This window comes from Talpa occidentalis, unplaced genomic scaffold (assembly GCF_014898055.3).
Source record: "Talpa occidentalis isolate TD23 unplaced genomic scaffold, MPIMG_talOcc4v2.1 talOcc4.6, whole genome shotgun sequence".
NCBI classification, from domain to species: domain Eukaryota; kingdom Metazoa; phylum Chordata; class Mammalia; order Eulipotyphla; family Talpidae; genus Talpa; species Talpa occidentalis.
In genome coordinates this window covers 135,128,937-135,145,118 of record NW_023604972.1, presented here as the reverse complement: position 1 = coordinate 135,145,118, position 16,182 = coordinate 135,128,937, and the positions used below count along the sequence as shown (strand labels likewise).

The window sequence follows — 16,182 nt, the reverse complement described above, 5'->3', positions numbered from 1 at the left end:
AACTGGATCCCAGAACTCAGAATTCTAATCCACTATTTCCTCCAAGCCCCAAAATGAACGAAGACCAATCCAACAGACTCTAGTGTATGAACCCCTTTAAAACATGCATATGCACAGCCCACAATTAACTGAGTGCTTATTACGTAACAATTATTATCCTATAAATTAAGGATCAATATTTAAAAAGACAGATTACAGGTATGGAGTCATGGTGATGCAGAGTCTTATGTAACCAGAGAGAAAGTGACATGTACCTGGAGACACACACATGATATGACACAGAAACATACATGTGTCCATGTATCATGTATGTGATGAATCATGCATGCTACAGAAAATCACGTACGTGCATGTCAATGGCATTCTAGCTACTCTTCCCAAGGAACTTGCAGCACTGGAGGCCACACAACTAAGGGACCACGACACAGTTTCTACCTGTGAGCTCAGACTGGCCCTTTACAGAGGCGCCTGGGCCTCTGCAGGTGTGTGATTACACTTCGGGTGGGGAAAGCAAGGGCAAGAGTTAGAGAGAAGGAGATGTTATCTCTATTACTGAAAATAGCAAAGGTGTGTCTCTGCTGTGTCATTTAGGTACAGAGTCTTAATTTGTCCTCACAACAACCTGATGATTCAGGAATCATTATTTCCCTTCTAGCAATAATGACACTCAATAGTAACACATCCACTAATTAAAAGTGGAAAAGTTGAGCTATGGTCTCAGCCAAGCTGGAACACAACTGCTCAGTTATTCCCCCCAGCACTGGCTCCATGCCATATTTACTACTGAGACACCCAATCACAAAGTAATAGAACATTTTCTTTAAAAAGATCCCCCCTAGGAAGAGGGGATACATTTAACTACAAGCTTGAACAAAATGAGAATAACAACAAAATTAGGAATAAACTGGAAAACATGGCAATGGGTAATGCAATTACTATAGACAAATAATATAAAGCAGTAAGAAAAAAGTCAAATAGACCAATGGAGAAATATGCAGACAATACAAAAAGACAATTCACAAAACACTTAGGAGTGGTAATAAATTAATGCAATATTTAATCCCAGCCATATACAATGAAAAACAAATTAAATTACAGGAAAACACAATTTCCCTATATTTAATTGAAAATTGGCTTTTTCTGAAATTATAATGCTCACTATTGTTAAAATAACAGGGACAGTGGAACACTCCTGTCTAGATGAAAGAAATACATATTATATAACCTTTCTGGAGGTCAGTTTGACAACCTATATCAATAGCTTTGGAAACATTCTGTTCTAAGAAGTAATCTAGAGAAAATTAGCTGATGAAAGCTCCTTATTTTTAATCACAGTATCATACATATACAGTCAAAAAATGAAAATGCCATCAATCTCCAAAAATAGCAAGTTATTTATGCAAACTAAAGTACACAAAGGTATAGGAAACAGACACCAAAAATGAATACTAATTATATGAGAAAAACCATCTCACATGTTGAAAAATAACAAAACAGAACATGAAACATTTTCTAACGATGTGATATATTAGGATTTCTGCCAAAATATAATCATTTCTGAAACCTGAGCTCATATACAAACTTTAGCTTCTTTTGTCATTCTATAATTTCAAAGCTTTTACAAGCATGCATTACTTTTGAAACATAAAAAATAAAAACATTATTTGATGTAGATTAAAATATTTCACGATATACTACAGAGTTCTAGAAAGATCCCCACTTGCCAAAGCTACTTATTATATCTCAAATTTAAAAACAAGAAAACAATGTACAGCACTGATTAAATACATATAATAAACATTCCATGAAGAATGAACTTTGTTAATGTTTTATCATGCAGTCAGCTAATTAATGAAACTTATCCCAAAGCAAATATGTTATTATATATTTGTTATTACAAATGTGGTATTACAAATTTAAAGGCAAGCTTTTTCTTCCAAGCTGGCAATAAAAAATAAATCAAATCATGATATATTTGATAGAAAAAAAAACACTAGAAACCTTGTCATACACACTTTGTTCTGTGTTTTGGGTACATGCATGGTATGTGTGCTGGGTATCATATTCAATATAGTTTTCTTTCTCTTGATTTTCTTTAACTTCCACTATCATAAATACTTCCCCTAATTAACTATCCTTGCAAAAGAGAACTCCCAGCTGTTTAATGTTCCTTTGGACAGAGACGTTAGAATATATTGATGTATCTGCTATGGATTTAAAAGCATGACTGTCTTCCCACCCAACTCAACCAAACTGCCTTACCCATGAGCACCAAGCCCCATCCTTCCTGCACCACCTATCATGTCCTGGGTGAACATAACATGATTTTACTGTTTCAAAAGTCTTTACGTAACATCCATTTCACCTGTCCACTTTCTGAAGAAATCCTCCACCTCATTTCAATGACTCAAAAGAAATAAACAAAAACGCAAATATGCTTGACCTAATCAGTGAAGACTGCATTATAGACATGAGGCTGAATTTGGGCTCTTTAATATTTAGGATACTTGGTTTGCTGCCAAAGAAGGTGCTCTTCCTGGAAATTAAATTATTCTGTTACTGCAGATAATGACTGCTATGTTACTCAATTGTTTGAGAAACCGAATAAAAGCATCAAGAGCAAAGAATAAAATTTATCTTAAGAAATGTGCTTTAAGTTGAGTAGTCATGCCCAGAATCAAATAAAACATTATGTTTTATTTGGAAATCCTTTCTTTTTTGGCTCCTTCTTGATTATATCCATTATTTTCCTTATTAAAAGTTAAACACTAAATGACAGCTAAATTCTGATTATTCTACACTGAGCCAGAAAGTGCTATGAATAATAGCTAGCATGGATCATCACTTACATGTGGCTTTGAAAGTCAGATTTTGACTTTTTATGCCTAATTTGCACAACTTACCAAGGCATCCAATTTATTGGCAAAGTCTAATATAGGAAATAGGGAAGAAACATGAAGAATAAGTTATTTTAAAGTTGGTAATACATAAATCAGCTGAATTTCAAGGACCAAACTCTCTATAAATCAGCCAGGGATTAGACATTCCCTGATGGTAGTGTCAAAATACCATAAAATATTTAGAGAGCTCAACTACTAAGGAAAAGTGTGAAAGCTACTATATCCAGAATTCCACAACCAGAATTCCTGATAGGCCAGGTCAATGTGGAACTATTCTCCCCTATTTCTTATTAATTCTGTCCAGGTAAAGGAAACTTACTTAATGTTACACTCCTGCCCTTGCACCAGCCCTTCCCTTCTCTGCAAGAATAGCAGTTTGGCTTACTCCTTCCCTCCTGCCCTGGAGATCTCTCTGCCTGCAGAGAGCATGGCTAGGGTTCGTGGGCTCAGAACCCACTCTCACTGTGGGAAGGGAGGAGAGGGAGAAGGCCAAGTTCTGGGATGCCAGTCAGAATCACATCAAAGCCACAGCTAATCAAAAGTGACACATCACACATGACAACAACTCCTTTATCTTTTTTTCCTCTAATATCCCAATGTTCTTAGAACCTGAAAGGTGGCAGGGGCACTGATGTTTGGAATCTTAAAGATACCAATGATCCACATTTCTGCATAAATTTTATAATACAAGATAAATTTATATACCTTTCTGTGATTTATGTTGTCACATATTTACCTGAGAAAATATTACAATCAGCATTATAAAGTTATAAATGACTAAATTGTATAAAAATGTGTACAGAATACATTTTTCTTACTTCATATCTATGGGATCAAATTTCTAAGGACAGTTGTGATAACCACATATTTTTTTTTTAAGGTTTATTTATTTATTTATACAAGCACTGGGTACAGTCAGAAGCGCAGGAGGGTGAGAGAATTCACCAGAGCCAGAGCGGGGAGCAGAACAGGCAGGCTCACGATGTACACTGTTGAGGGGAGCAGCAGGTGCGGCAGGAGAGGTCTGCGCACCATGTGGGACCCTCGCCTGTGGCCGGGGATAGAACCAGCGCTGCAGAGGGTATGGGCAGCTTCGCAGCCCAGCACTCAACCGCTGCACCACCAGGGGAGGCCCGATAACCACATATATTAACGTGAAAATGTAACTAACGAGAAAACTCCATTCCTTACTCAGCAGGATAAATGCATTCACTAACATCAATGATTGACTCTACTGTTCCCCATCATCTAAAGCTGGAAACATCCCATTAACACATTCCCTATCATTCAAAACTTGCAGAAATTTTGACACTTATATTTATTTAACAAAACATAATTGGCTCACTTGCTTACTTTGATCTGAAAAACTGGAAGGTCTTTTATTATAACATGCATTTTACTCTGGTAACTTATAATTGGCAGTTCCCACAACAACACATAAATTTGAATATAAATAGCCATATTTACAGTCAAAATGTTTTTCTGACTGAAGATAAATTAGTCTTCTGCTAGACAGGTCACATTCTGTAACAAATTCTAAGATACAAGCAAGCATTATTATCTTAGAAATTGTGTGCTGTGGGGTCACAGTTCTACCATAACAGTAGTTGGGCAAAATGAGACCCAAAAAGAGCTTGGCACTTCGCTGAAGCTACTAAGGATACGGTAACAAGGGGAAAATGAGCATTTCTGTCCGAAAAGGTACCAATACACACACTTACATTTTTTTCCAAGAGCTTGATTTCAATTAGGGGTGGAGTGAATCTTTTCCTTATGTAACAAATTTAGCTGTTTCCAGTTTCTTTTGATGATAGTACACTTGGATTCACGCTCTGTGGTTCTAGACAGAGTAGATGTTTAACATTTGGCCTCACCAAGAGTGATGCCTCTTACACCATAAAATATTCTTTGTACAGTTTAGATCACTACAGAAAATTTGATCTTAGTGTGAATAACAGGGTGAATAATACAGTGCTAATAGAAGGTATCAAAGTTTTGCCATTTCTGACTAGTGAATTGGAATCTTTTTTAAATAATTAATTCTCTTTTAGAGACTTTTAAAAGAACTATTATATATTTCAATATGAAGGACTTGTAGGTTGCAGAATAAAACATCTGGCACATTTCCTGTGTGAATCTATAGAATAAGATTATAATACAAGTCGGGAGAGAATAGATTCATTTAATAGTCTTTGTTAGAAAGGGTGGTTGCCCATATTTTTAGCAATATATAAAGGAGACATAATTATCATTTGACATTAGAAGGGAGGGCAGGAGGGAAGGTGAGAGGGTGAGAGGGTGAGAAAGATCTATCCATCCATCGCCCGTGTGTTTGCAAAGATATTTACAACTGACAAGTCACTTATGTACTTACTTTACTCTGAAACCAGTATTTTGAAATGTTGTCTTATTGTACCCATTTTACAGCTAAATAATTGAGCAATAAATCTGGGGAACATATGAATGGCCAAAGACACAGCAATGAAGAGATAGAGCTGGGATTCATCCAAAGCCAGTGCTTTCTCCATATTTCTGCACCTGGCCAAAGAAGAATGCCACATAGCATTACACGTACTTACTCTAAGGTATAGCCCAAATAACACTATATACATACAACTATATATTACACTGTAAATAAAACACTATAAACATATAGTGTTATATATACACACCATATTTATATGTTCACTCTAATGCAAAGCCCAGCTTTTTCTCCAGAAATATATTTCTTATCTGAAATGACATCAGACTAACCAGTTTTGATATATAGGATTCATTTTACAGAAAACACTGCAGGACTCTTGCCAAGGGACACAGGTGAAAATCTAAGACAGACAGCTTTGATGAGGCAGTGTTTTACTTGTTTAGTCATTATTTTCATTTTCTAAACACTAACTGATATAGAGTACAACTCCAATATCCTAAGTATATAGCTAAGACACGTCCTACAAATCAATTAACCATGATGCAAAGAATGAAATTACGCTTAGCTGCTATGTGCTCAAAAGACAAACACCTGGAGGTGCCATAACTATACACTTTTTGTTATGAGTCTTAACATTTTTAATGGACCAAAGCACAGCATGATCGAATATTTCTGCAAGTTTCCTGTGCTGGAGGTACTGTTTATGAATATAATTGGATTCGTTAAATCCAACCAGGCAGTTTATTAATCAGTAGGCTAGACTGGCAGACAATGGGATAGAAACTATTTATCTATGGCATGTTTAATATTTCACATGAATCTAAAAAGGGGCTGCTCTGGCATATCATCAGACAAACCTGAAGCCAGCAACAAGTACCATGAACTCTTCCCACGCAAATTAACGTTTCACCCGCACCCATGGAAGAGAGCACCAAGAAGTGCTGGGATTCTCAGAACAGCTTGGGAGGCCGGATGATGAAAAGCTTCCTGGAAGCCAACTAAAGGGTCTGGCCTTGAAAGTGTATTTCTGTCTTACACATCAGCCAGCAAGGACCCTTCAACAGGCATACTGCACCCAGCAACAGCCCCGGGTTCAAAAATATCTGCCTTTCTCCTCTGGGCATCTGTTTACCCTCTAAATTATGGTGTTTCAACAAAAGGACCCTCCAGGAGGTGGTACCTTTGAAAAATACAAATCTCTATCATAAAATAAAAGCTTTTCAGAAGAGTAACGCTAGCATCACCCATTCTGTGAAAATAATGTTCAAAGAAACAACCATTAGTGGATATTCAGATCTTCTGGGGCTGACCGTGAGAACAAATAGAACAATAACACTTCTGGCAGCTCTCAAAATGCAACAGTTCCTACTTTAGCCCACTGGCTTGTTACAAGTGGATATACCAGACCATCAAAAGAACACCTGACTTTGTGGATAAATGATAATAAATTATTTTAAATTATTTAAAACATAAAGTTAATGTCTTCCTCCAGAAGGGCAACCTGATGAAACTTGCCCAGACTGCACAGCAACAATCTGGCATGAAGGCAGAGCCTGTTAAAGGGACTCTGAGAGGCACAACAGAAAAAGCCTGTTTTATAACATTCCCAGGGAAAGCACTGCATATTCAATTATATGTCAAAAGTAATGTTAGGTTTGAGAACATAACTTCAATTTTCATTTTAAAGGTCATCATGCAAGTGATATTAACCTTAGACATTATTTAACAAACCTACAAATTGCATTTTCCCACTAATATCATTTGCATTTCATTTTTCTCTCTGATGAACCATTCCCCCTGGAGAACGAATTGGCTTGTATTCTATTGTGAAAGATGTAAAGCTGATGGAAATAGTGTAATTTGACAGTGGATGGCTTTTATCAGAAACAATGAAAACATTAGTGACACCTATAATGATCAGGTTATACAACTACACAAACATATAACAAATTAAATCACTCCCTTCCGCAAGACTCTGACAATTTTATTACAGCAACCACCTCATGTACTTACTAGGATTGTCACTCAATCAGGTACTATCATTTTCAATCCACAATATAGCATAAAACTCACACACACACAACACATGGGCTTTCACGCTCGCCCATCGGCTGCTCTCTGGGCACACACAGGCTCGCGGAACTGAGAACACAGACACCCGAGGAAAAGACAGACATGAACGTCTACTTCCCCTGATGCTGCTTTGGGAAAGAAATACTGTGTTAAAACAATGAGGCGCGCGTAAGCGTGTGCTCAGTGTGCTCGTGGAAAGTTCTCTGAGTGTGAATAAGGTGAGACTAAGGCAATACTGGGGAAGCTGGCGTCAGGGTCCTTTCGACCGGAGCAGCGCAGACCCGGCGAGTCTCCCTGCAAGGCTGAGAGCTGCAGGCTGTGTGATCACCAGCCCCCCAAATTTCAACCTCTCACGCTCAATGCTCAATGCATTCTTCTTCATTCAAGCCCTCAGAGACCAGGGAGAAGGCTCCCTAACATTTCCCCGAAACATCAAAAATGGATTCTGCGAGGTGGTTTGGAGCATCTGGTCCTCACCTGAGGATGGAGCATCTGGTCCTCACCTGAGGATGGAGCATCTATCTGGTCCTCACTTGGGGATGCCCACCCCTGTCATGCTTTGCCCAGAGCGAGCCCCCACCGCCAAGCCAGGTTCACCCCTGGAAATCCATGAGTCCTATCCAACACTTCTCCCGGGGACTGGGGAAGTGCGCAGCTCTCAAGCCCTGTAATCGTGTGGGGACCAGCACAGAGATGAACTGAGCCACCGTCTGCAGCCCGAGCTCCTCCAGCTGGACTCACAATGCGCCAACTCCCAGGTAGTTTCGGCCCCTCCCTGTCTGCACCGAAGTCTCTGCCACCAGCATCAAACACCCCAAATACTGGCCACACAGTTCCTAAAAGTGAAAAGCCACGCACCCAGGCCCGAGGCTGCGCTTTCAGCATCTTCTTTTGCCAAACCCGCCTATGTGCTCCCTCACATCGGGCACGCGCGTCCACAGCACCTTTCAGGGCCAAAGCAAATCAGATCAGTTTAGGGGAAACGCAAAGGGGTGTCGGGGGGAATAAATAAGACACACCTGGAGGCGCCGCCTGCCCCTGGTCTGCGCTTTCTCCACACCCTCCACTCCCCCCACACCTGGCGAAACCCAAGTTTAGGTGCCTGGGAAGTAACTGCTCTCGGTGGGAAGCACACCCACCCCTACACACCCCGACAGCCCCCAGCCTGTTCCCCCACCCCGCAGACCCGGAGGCTGCAGCCCTCTCCGGCGGCGACTCGCCTGCGGGCGCGGCGGCCGGGGCGCGCGGAGCGGCCATCGGCGGAGCCACCCGGGCCGGGGAGGCGGCGGCTCGGCGACGCCAGACCAGCGGCGTCGCTCGCAGCCATTAATTACCGATCCCCCCAATATCGCCTCGCGAAGCCCCCGCCCCAACACACGCGCCGCTTTCCAAACCTGCTTCCAGGCGGCGCTTCCCCGAGCCTCGCTATCTATTGTCAGGGCGCGCCGGCCCCCGAAAGCCGGGGATCGGGCTCACGAGGCGTCCCCGGCGAGCGCCACGCACAGCCCCGCGGGGCCCCGGGTCCGGCCGGCCGCGGGAAGGGGCGGCCACGGCCATGGGCGCGTCTGGCCAAGGGTCCCCCGCTCCTCTAGCCAAGCATCGTCATGACATTGAGCGTAAGGGCACCGGCTGGAGGGAGCCCTCCCCACCCCCACCCGCCCTCGCCCGCGCAGGGGGGACGTCGCGGGGGCCCCGGGCGGCTCCGGGGGCGGCGGGCGCCGCGCGGTCGGGGCTGCCCCACATACGCCTGCCCGGGGCGGGGGGCGCGCGGGGGGCCTCGGGGAGCCGCGCGCGAGCCGCTGCGGGCGCGGCACTGACCGGCCCCTTCCCGGCGCCGCGTCCCCGCGAGGGTCCGGCGCGGCGATCGCGCCCAGGCAGCGCGCACCAGCCGCGGGGGCGCGGGGCGCGGGGCGCGGGGCGCGGGGCGCGGGGCGGGGGCCGCGCGCGCGGGGAGGCCCCGCGGGGGACTCACCGATCGGCGCGGCGCCCGCGGGCTTCCTGGCGAACATGCACCCGCCGCCGGCGGCCGGCGCTGCGGGTCCGGGAGGCGTGCGCGCCGCCGCCCGCCTCAGGGCGAGGTCCCGACCTTGGCCCCGCGCGGCATCGTGCCTGGCGTCGCGCGAGCGCGGCCGGGGCCCGGGCGGCCGGCGGGGCGCGGGGGCGCAGGGGCGAGCGCCGCGGGGGCGAGGCGGCTCCCGACGCGAGGGCGCGGCGCCCGGCCCGGCCGCCCCTGGGCGCGCGGCGAGCGCAGCGCCCCCTGCCCGGCTGCGCGGGCTCCGCGGGCTGCGGGCGCCTCCGGGCGCCGCCGGCCGGCCCGGGAGAGCCGCCTGCGCCGCGCCCGCCGCTCCGCTCGGCCGCCTGCCGCCGCGGGCGCGAGCCTGGGGCCGCCGCGGCGCCCGGTGCCGAGCGCTCCCGGGGGCGCCCGCGCGCGGCCCGCGCCGCCCGTGCCGCCCGCGCCGCCGCCGAGGGCGAGGCTGCCCCCGCCGCGCGCCGCTGCCCCGGCCTCCCCCTGCGCCCCGGCGGCCGGCTCGGGCGCCCCGCGAGTGAGGCAGCGTCCGCCGCGCCGCCCAGAGCGGCCCCGGGTGCCGAGCATGCCCAGTGCCGCCGCCAGGGCGCAGGCGGGCCGTGCGCGCTCCACGGCTCCGGGTTTGCGCGGCGGCCGCGGAGAGGGAGGAGGCCGGGGACCGGGACGGCGCCGAGCATCCTCGGAGCGCCCCGCCGGCCCGGGGCTGGGGCGCGCGGGAGGGACCCCGGGCGCGCCTGCACCCCCGGCGGGGCCCGGGGCTCGCGGCCGGGCGCTCCGGGCCAGCGGCGGCCGTGGAGGGCGGCGGGGCCGGGGGCGGCCCGCAGACAAAGGGCAGGAGCGGCGGGGGCGCCGGCGGCTCCGTGCGCCCGGGCTGGGCACGGCTGGGGGGCCGGCTGGCCGCGGCGGGGCAGGCGCCCGGGCCTGTGTTCTGGAGCGGAGAAGCCCGGGGGCTCGCGCCGCCTGTCCACGCTTACCCGCTCCTCCGGAGGCTCCTCGCAGGCGAAGAACTGTCTCCCGTCACAGAATCCCTTTGGGTTGGAATCTGGAATGTGGGTCAACTTTCAAGAAAGACCCTGGCCCGGCCCGGACTGGCAGAGGCGGCCATGAGTTCCCCTCTTTCTCTTGCACCCCCTCTTCCTTTCCTGGAGCTCCTGCACCTCCCTCTGCACCGTCTTGTCTCGCGCCCCAGGCGCAGGGAGAAACAGACGCGCTCCCCGGGGGCCTGTCCTTGGTCTTCCTAGGCCCCAGGCCTCGCCCGCTTCCTTTCCAGGTGTGTGTCCGGCACCACCTCCTGGCCCACAGCTCCCTGATGCCGTGGGGCTTCCCTGGGCTCCTGCTGAGACAAACAGCCCCGTTGTAGGATCACCTTAAGGAGCCTGAACGCTGCCCAGGTCCTGTGCCTGGAAGTTGCCTGGCCTTCACCCCTGCTGCGCTGCCCAGAAGCCCTGGGGGCACCCTCTGCGCGTACCAGCCCTGGGCAGGCAGAGCACAGCCTGTCCCGGGGCCAGGGTCAGTGGCCTCTGAAGGATGGCACAGCTCACCCTCCCCGACCCGGTACCTCCCAGAGTGTCGGGGCTGGGGATCGCCAGCGCTCGCCTCTCCCCAGAGCTCATTTCTGAGACAGATAATCATGACAGACACAGGGCACTGGCGGCAGAGCTATCTGGGGACTGAGGCTTCTGGGTGACAACGTGCTTCTCCTCTAGGTGGGAAGAGATGACCCAGCACAGGCGCCTGACTTGAGCATGTATCCAGGGCTAGTCTCCATACTTTTGAGGTAAGAGCAAAGCAGAAGTTTTAGACAGGTCGAGTAGAAAACAATGCAATGAGCCACAGATGAAGTGAGAACTTTTGAAGCCATCAAATGGACTCCCCCCCCCCACTCCCAGTAAAGTATCATTGGTTACCATCCCTGTTAGTCTGGAGAAGTAGAGGATTTCCCCCCCTGGTGTAGTCACTGCACTGCACCCACCCGCCAGGCACCCATGGGCCTGCATGTGGATCACTCATTTTTAACTCTGCTGCACCAGAACTGGACTGTGCATGGACAGCCTTGCGTTCATCTCACCTCCAAAGCAGTTCTCCAGGCTGGTTCCAAGTTTTAAACCAGCTCCACGCGAACACAGACCCGATGCCTGTGAAGGAAGCCCCTGGAAGGCCATTGTTTCAGCACGTGGTGAAGGATAATTTTTAATCCATTTCTCAGAAAGGCAATTGAATCCGTGGGGTGTGCTGGTGTGGGAGGAGTAAGAGGCAGTGTCCATTTTAGGCCACATTATGTTTGACAGGGTACTCTTGTTCCTGCCTTAGCTTGGACCAGTTTTCTGTTTTGTTTTCTCTTACCTGGTCTGTGCATCTTCTAATTCAAGAAGTGTATGTATGTGGGGGGATAGTTGTGGTTGAAGGGAGGCCAGTTACACTTGGGATTAAATTTTAAGTAGGCACATAGATACTATCCACAGGAAATGTGTGCCTTTATTGCCTCCATAGATCTAAGCATCAAAATAATTTTCTGGAGTATTTGAGAGTTATTTTTTAAACAAACAATGGCAAACCCTATTCACTCATCTTTCAGGTTGGAGGTGAAACGATCACGTTGTTTGACAGGTTGGGTGGGTGAGGTGGGTATTGTTGGAGACCAGGGATACCCTGGGGTAACTTAATTTATTATGTTTGTGCCAAGTTTTATTGGAACATTTATGATTGCCCTTCTTCTAAAATAATTTGTCCATTAAGATATTATTAGATGCACAATGAGATAATATTAAAACATAAAATAATCATGTGCAGAGTTAGATCTTGAAACAACTCACTGCTGCCATCTTTTGCCTCCTGCTTCTGATATTCTTGTAAAAAAAAGGAATATTCTGATGCCCTTATCACTATCAGACCAGACTTATTAGCTTGTTATTTTCAAATTAGAGCGCTCAACACAAAATGAGAAGCCTTTATTGTGCTGTTTCTGTTTATGTGTCCATCGTTATGACATACAGAAATACATCTGAATCCAAAGTGCTGTATCCCTTAATTTTTCCAATCACTTTTCAGAATTTGAAGCAAATCTATTTTTATGTGGAAGTTTTGCTTATTTTTCACCATAAAACCTAATCATTCAAGCTACTTTTGTAAATTTGTGCATCATTTTATAGTTCAAATATGGCAGTTTTAGGAGAGTGAAACCCATGTTTGATGAAAGCAATTTAAATGTATCACCATATTTTACTTGTGAGGTTCAAATAAAGATAATTTTCCTGTAAATTTTAAAGTGAATTACTCATTAATAAGCAAGTGGAAATTTGTCAAATTGGGAAATTAAGTCATGTGAGTGATTGATGTGCTGTTGAGCATTTAAATGGGAAGAATTGTGACACTCCTTTAAAATTTGCCATTTCAGTCAAATTCTTTAGAATAGGAACTGTTCTAGTGTCATAGTAACTGCACATATAGCTGTTATTGAAGCTAGTAAACACTGCTTCTTGCTGATCATAAAGCATATGCATTTGTTACTGGAAAATGCTACTTTGGTTTTTGTTTGTTTTTTATTGAGGTGACCCTGGTTTACAACATTGTACATGATTTACAGGCATAGGGCCATATGCCACCCTCCCACCACCAAGGCAGTGAAGGTCCTCCATCATAGTCCACTGTGCCCCCTCCATGTTTGACTCTCTCCACTCATTCTCCCCTTCTGGTAGCCTAAATTCCATAGTTGTATTTCTAGAGTTTGTTATTGGTTTATTTTTATTTGACCCTTTGTTTGGGGTCTCTATATTCCGATTATAAGTGACATCATCCCCTGTTTGTCTCTCTCCTTCTGACTTATTTCATATAGCATTTCCCTCCAATTCCATCCATGATGCAAAAGTCAAGAGTTGATCTTTTCCTTTTTTATAGCTGTGTAGTATTCCATTGTATATACATACCACAGCTTCCTAATCCACTCCTCTGTCTATGGGCACTTAGGTTGTTGGAAAATGTTACTCTGTTTTTATAAGACTTTCAAAGTAGTTAATTTGAATTAGCCAACTAGCCATCTTAGTAAGATTGGTGTGTGGTTCATACCATTATTTGATTTGAAACTTTATACTCTCACCCAAACTAACATTTCCTACTGCTGTTGCTCATATGATGTTATCACCTACTCATTCATTCATTCACTCACTCACTCATTCATTCACCAGCAAATGTTTTTTGAAATATCTACGGCGTTCTTCATGTCTTTGAATCTTCCATGTAGTGAAGTCTCTGAGTGTCTGCTTAGCTCTTCTAGCCTAGTCAAGACCCAGCATTTACATAAAGAAAACATATTCCATTTTAGATAACTTGCTTCTTATTTGTTCTCTGTATTTATATTTGGTTAGTGTGCAGGCACTGAAAAATCAGTTAATAGCTGTGAATTATCTTTCAGGATAGCACAATATTTGTTGTGAAAATGAGGCAAAGTTCCCATAGGTCCTGAGAATGAAATACCAAAATGATTCTCTTAAGAAAATCAGTAGCAGACCTTCCCGGTGGCACAGCAGGTTGAGTGCAGTGCTGTGAAGCTGTCCATAGCCTCTGCAGTACAGGTTCAAGTCCTGGCCAGCCAGGGAGATTCCCACATGGCAAGGCAGACCTCTCCTGTCTCGCCCCCTGCTCCCCTTAGCAGTGCTTTTGGTCAGTCTGCCTGTTCTGCTCCCCACTCTGTCTCTGGTGAATCCTCTCACCCTCCCGTGCCTCTGGCCTGTACCCCAGCTATTGTATAAATAAAAAATAAATCTTAAAAAAAAATCAGTAGCATCTATTGTGATCATGTATACTGTGATCATGTATACTGTAGCTTCAGGAAGGAAATCTGGGTTAATTAATAAAACTTTGGACCCCACTGCTAATCCTTTTTTTAAAAAAAAAGATTTATTTATTTGTATTCAAGTACTGGGATACAGGCCAGAGGCGCAGGAGGGTGAAAGGGTTCACCAGAGACAGAGTGGAGAACAGAACAGGCAGAGGGACCAAAATATACTGCTGAGGGGAGCAGCAGGTGAGACAGGAGAGGTCTGCTGCACCATGTGGGTATCTCCCTCTGGCTGGCTGGGCATCGAACCCGCGCTGCAGAGGCTGTGGACAGCTTCACAGCACAGTGCTCAACCCACTGCACCACCGGGGATGCCTAGCCCACTGCTAATCCTTTAGAATCAGTGCCTGCCTGCAAAAAAAAATCTAATTAATTATTAATCACATTTGTAGGATTTAAAAAATATCTACATCCATGGAAAAATCTGTGCTAATGCTATTTTCATCAGCTTGTTGCCTCAGATTCAGTTTTTTCTCTTAATTCTAAATATTTGTCTGTATCCCCATCTTATTGTATTGTTTTGCTGTACAGCTTTGATTTCACCTTTTAGGTTCATTTATTCCTTAGTTTTTCAATTCACTTTTCTGATTAAGTCTAAATCACGTCTGGTTGCCTTTGTGAGATCTACCTCACCATCTTCTTTTGTATGGGGCTCACATTAGGTTCAGTGGTCAAATGTGATCTGCTGTAATACACTTCCCAGCTTCTCTTGCTGCTACATGGAACGTGTCATTGAGACCACAGGGGAGCTGATGGAATGTTCAGAGAGAAGCTTGCTTTTGTTGGTCTTTTCACTTTGAAAATAAATCAATGAATGACATAAGATGAGAATTTTTTTATTATTACTAACACGTAAATGAAACCAGGTCAAATTGTGGCATAATGAGTCCACCTTACATAACCCAACGATTCTTACACTGTCTCCCAATGTGGCAACTCATTTCCAATTAATGGTCTGCTTGATGTTCTCGATCCACTCCAGTAAGACTCTCATGTTTGTATAGAGGGCACATTCCAAAATGAATTTACCCATTACAATTCTTGCAGCTCCCATTTTATAACCCATGGAAACAAATAGCATCTTCCTCTTGGATTGTAGTGGGAATTAAAGGAACAAGTCAATCGATGGTAAACACACAGCACTAAGCCTGGTACATGGTGAGCGGTTAATGAATGTTGGCTAATAGTAGTGATGACATTGAAAGGCCCTTTTACTTCTGCTGTTTTATCTTCTTGCTATGCCAGAGCACTCTTGTTATCTGATTACACATATCTTATTCAGTCATCAAGAGAGGAGGCAATACCACCCAGTCAATGAATACTTTTCATATTCATTTTTCCTAATAAGCATTAACACTTTCCTTTCACACGCAAATCATTATATCTTGCAGACTGTCATCATCAGATGACAGTTTACCCTGATTTTCATTTTATAAACTGGTTGTTTTTATTGTTTTCACTGAGTCCTTAGGAACTCACAAAAATATAACCTCCAGACCAGACTCAAGTGAATTTTCTCTTTGTTATATTTCTAGATGGTTCATCTCTTTATAGGCTTTATAAAATATCCTGTTTCACAATATACACTGTTTAAATTGGATGGCTATTCCATGCAACCTATTACTTTAGTTTATCTGTTGAAAATAATGCTATCAAACAGTTTCTGTGTTCTCCAAGGTTCTGTCCCTGTGTGTGGCTTATGTATTTGCTTAGTGAGAGTTTGTAATTCTTCAGTCACATTCATTTATTTTTATCTTTTCATTATAATCAGGGATAAGGACTTCTTAATGAATTTTCCAACTAATGGAATATTTAGTTGGTGTAAATATTTTGTTGAACCTTTGGTCTTGCTTATTATAAAAGCAAGAAATTATCACAACAAATAAATTAGAAAATTATGGGAAAAAAATCATAATCCATGACC

General features: G+C 45.3%; 1 protein-coding gene across 1 annotated transcript in view; it reads right to left on the bottom strand.

The window, feature by feature from the left end:
• CTNND2 (catenin delta 2) overlaps nt 1–9,414 on the bottom strand; it is a 697,357-nt gene extending 687,943 nt beyond the window's left edge. The window contains exon 1 of the mRNA XM_037529421.2: nt 9,371–9,414. Coding sequence (XP_037385318.2) covers nt 9,371–9,407 — 37 coding nt within the window. The 5' untranslated portion in view covers nt 9,408–9,414. The remainder of the gene's footprint in view (nt 1–9,370) is intronic.
• Between the last annotated feature and the right edge of the window lie 6,768 nt (nt 9,415–16,182).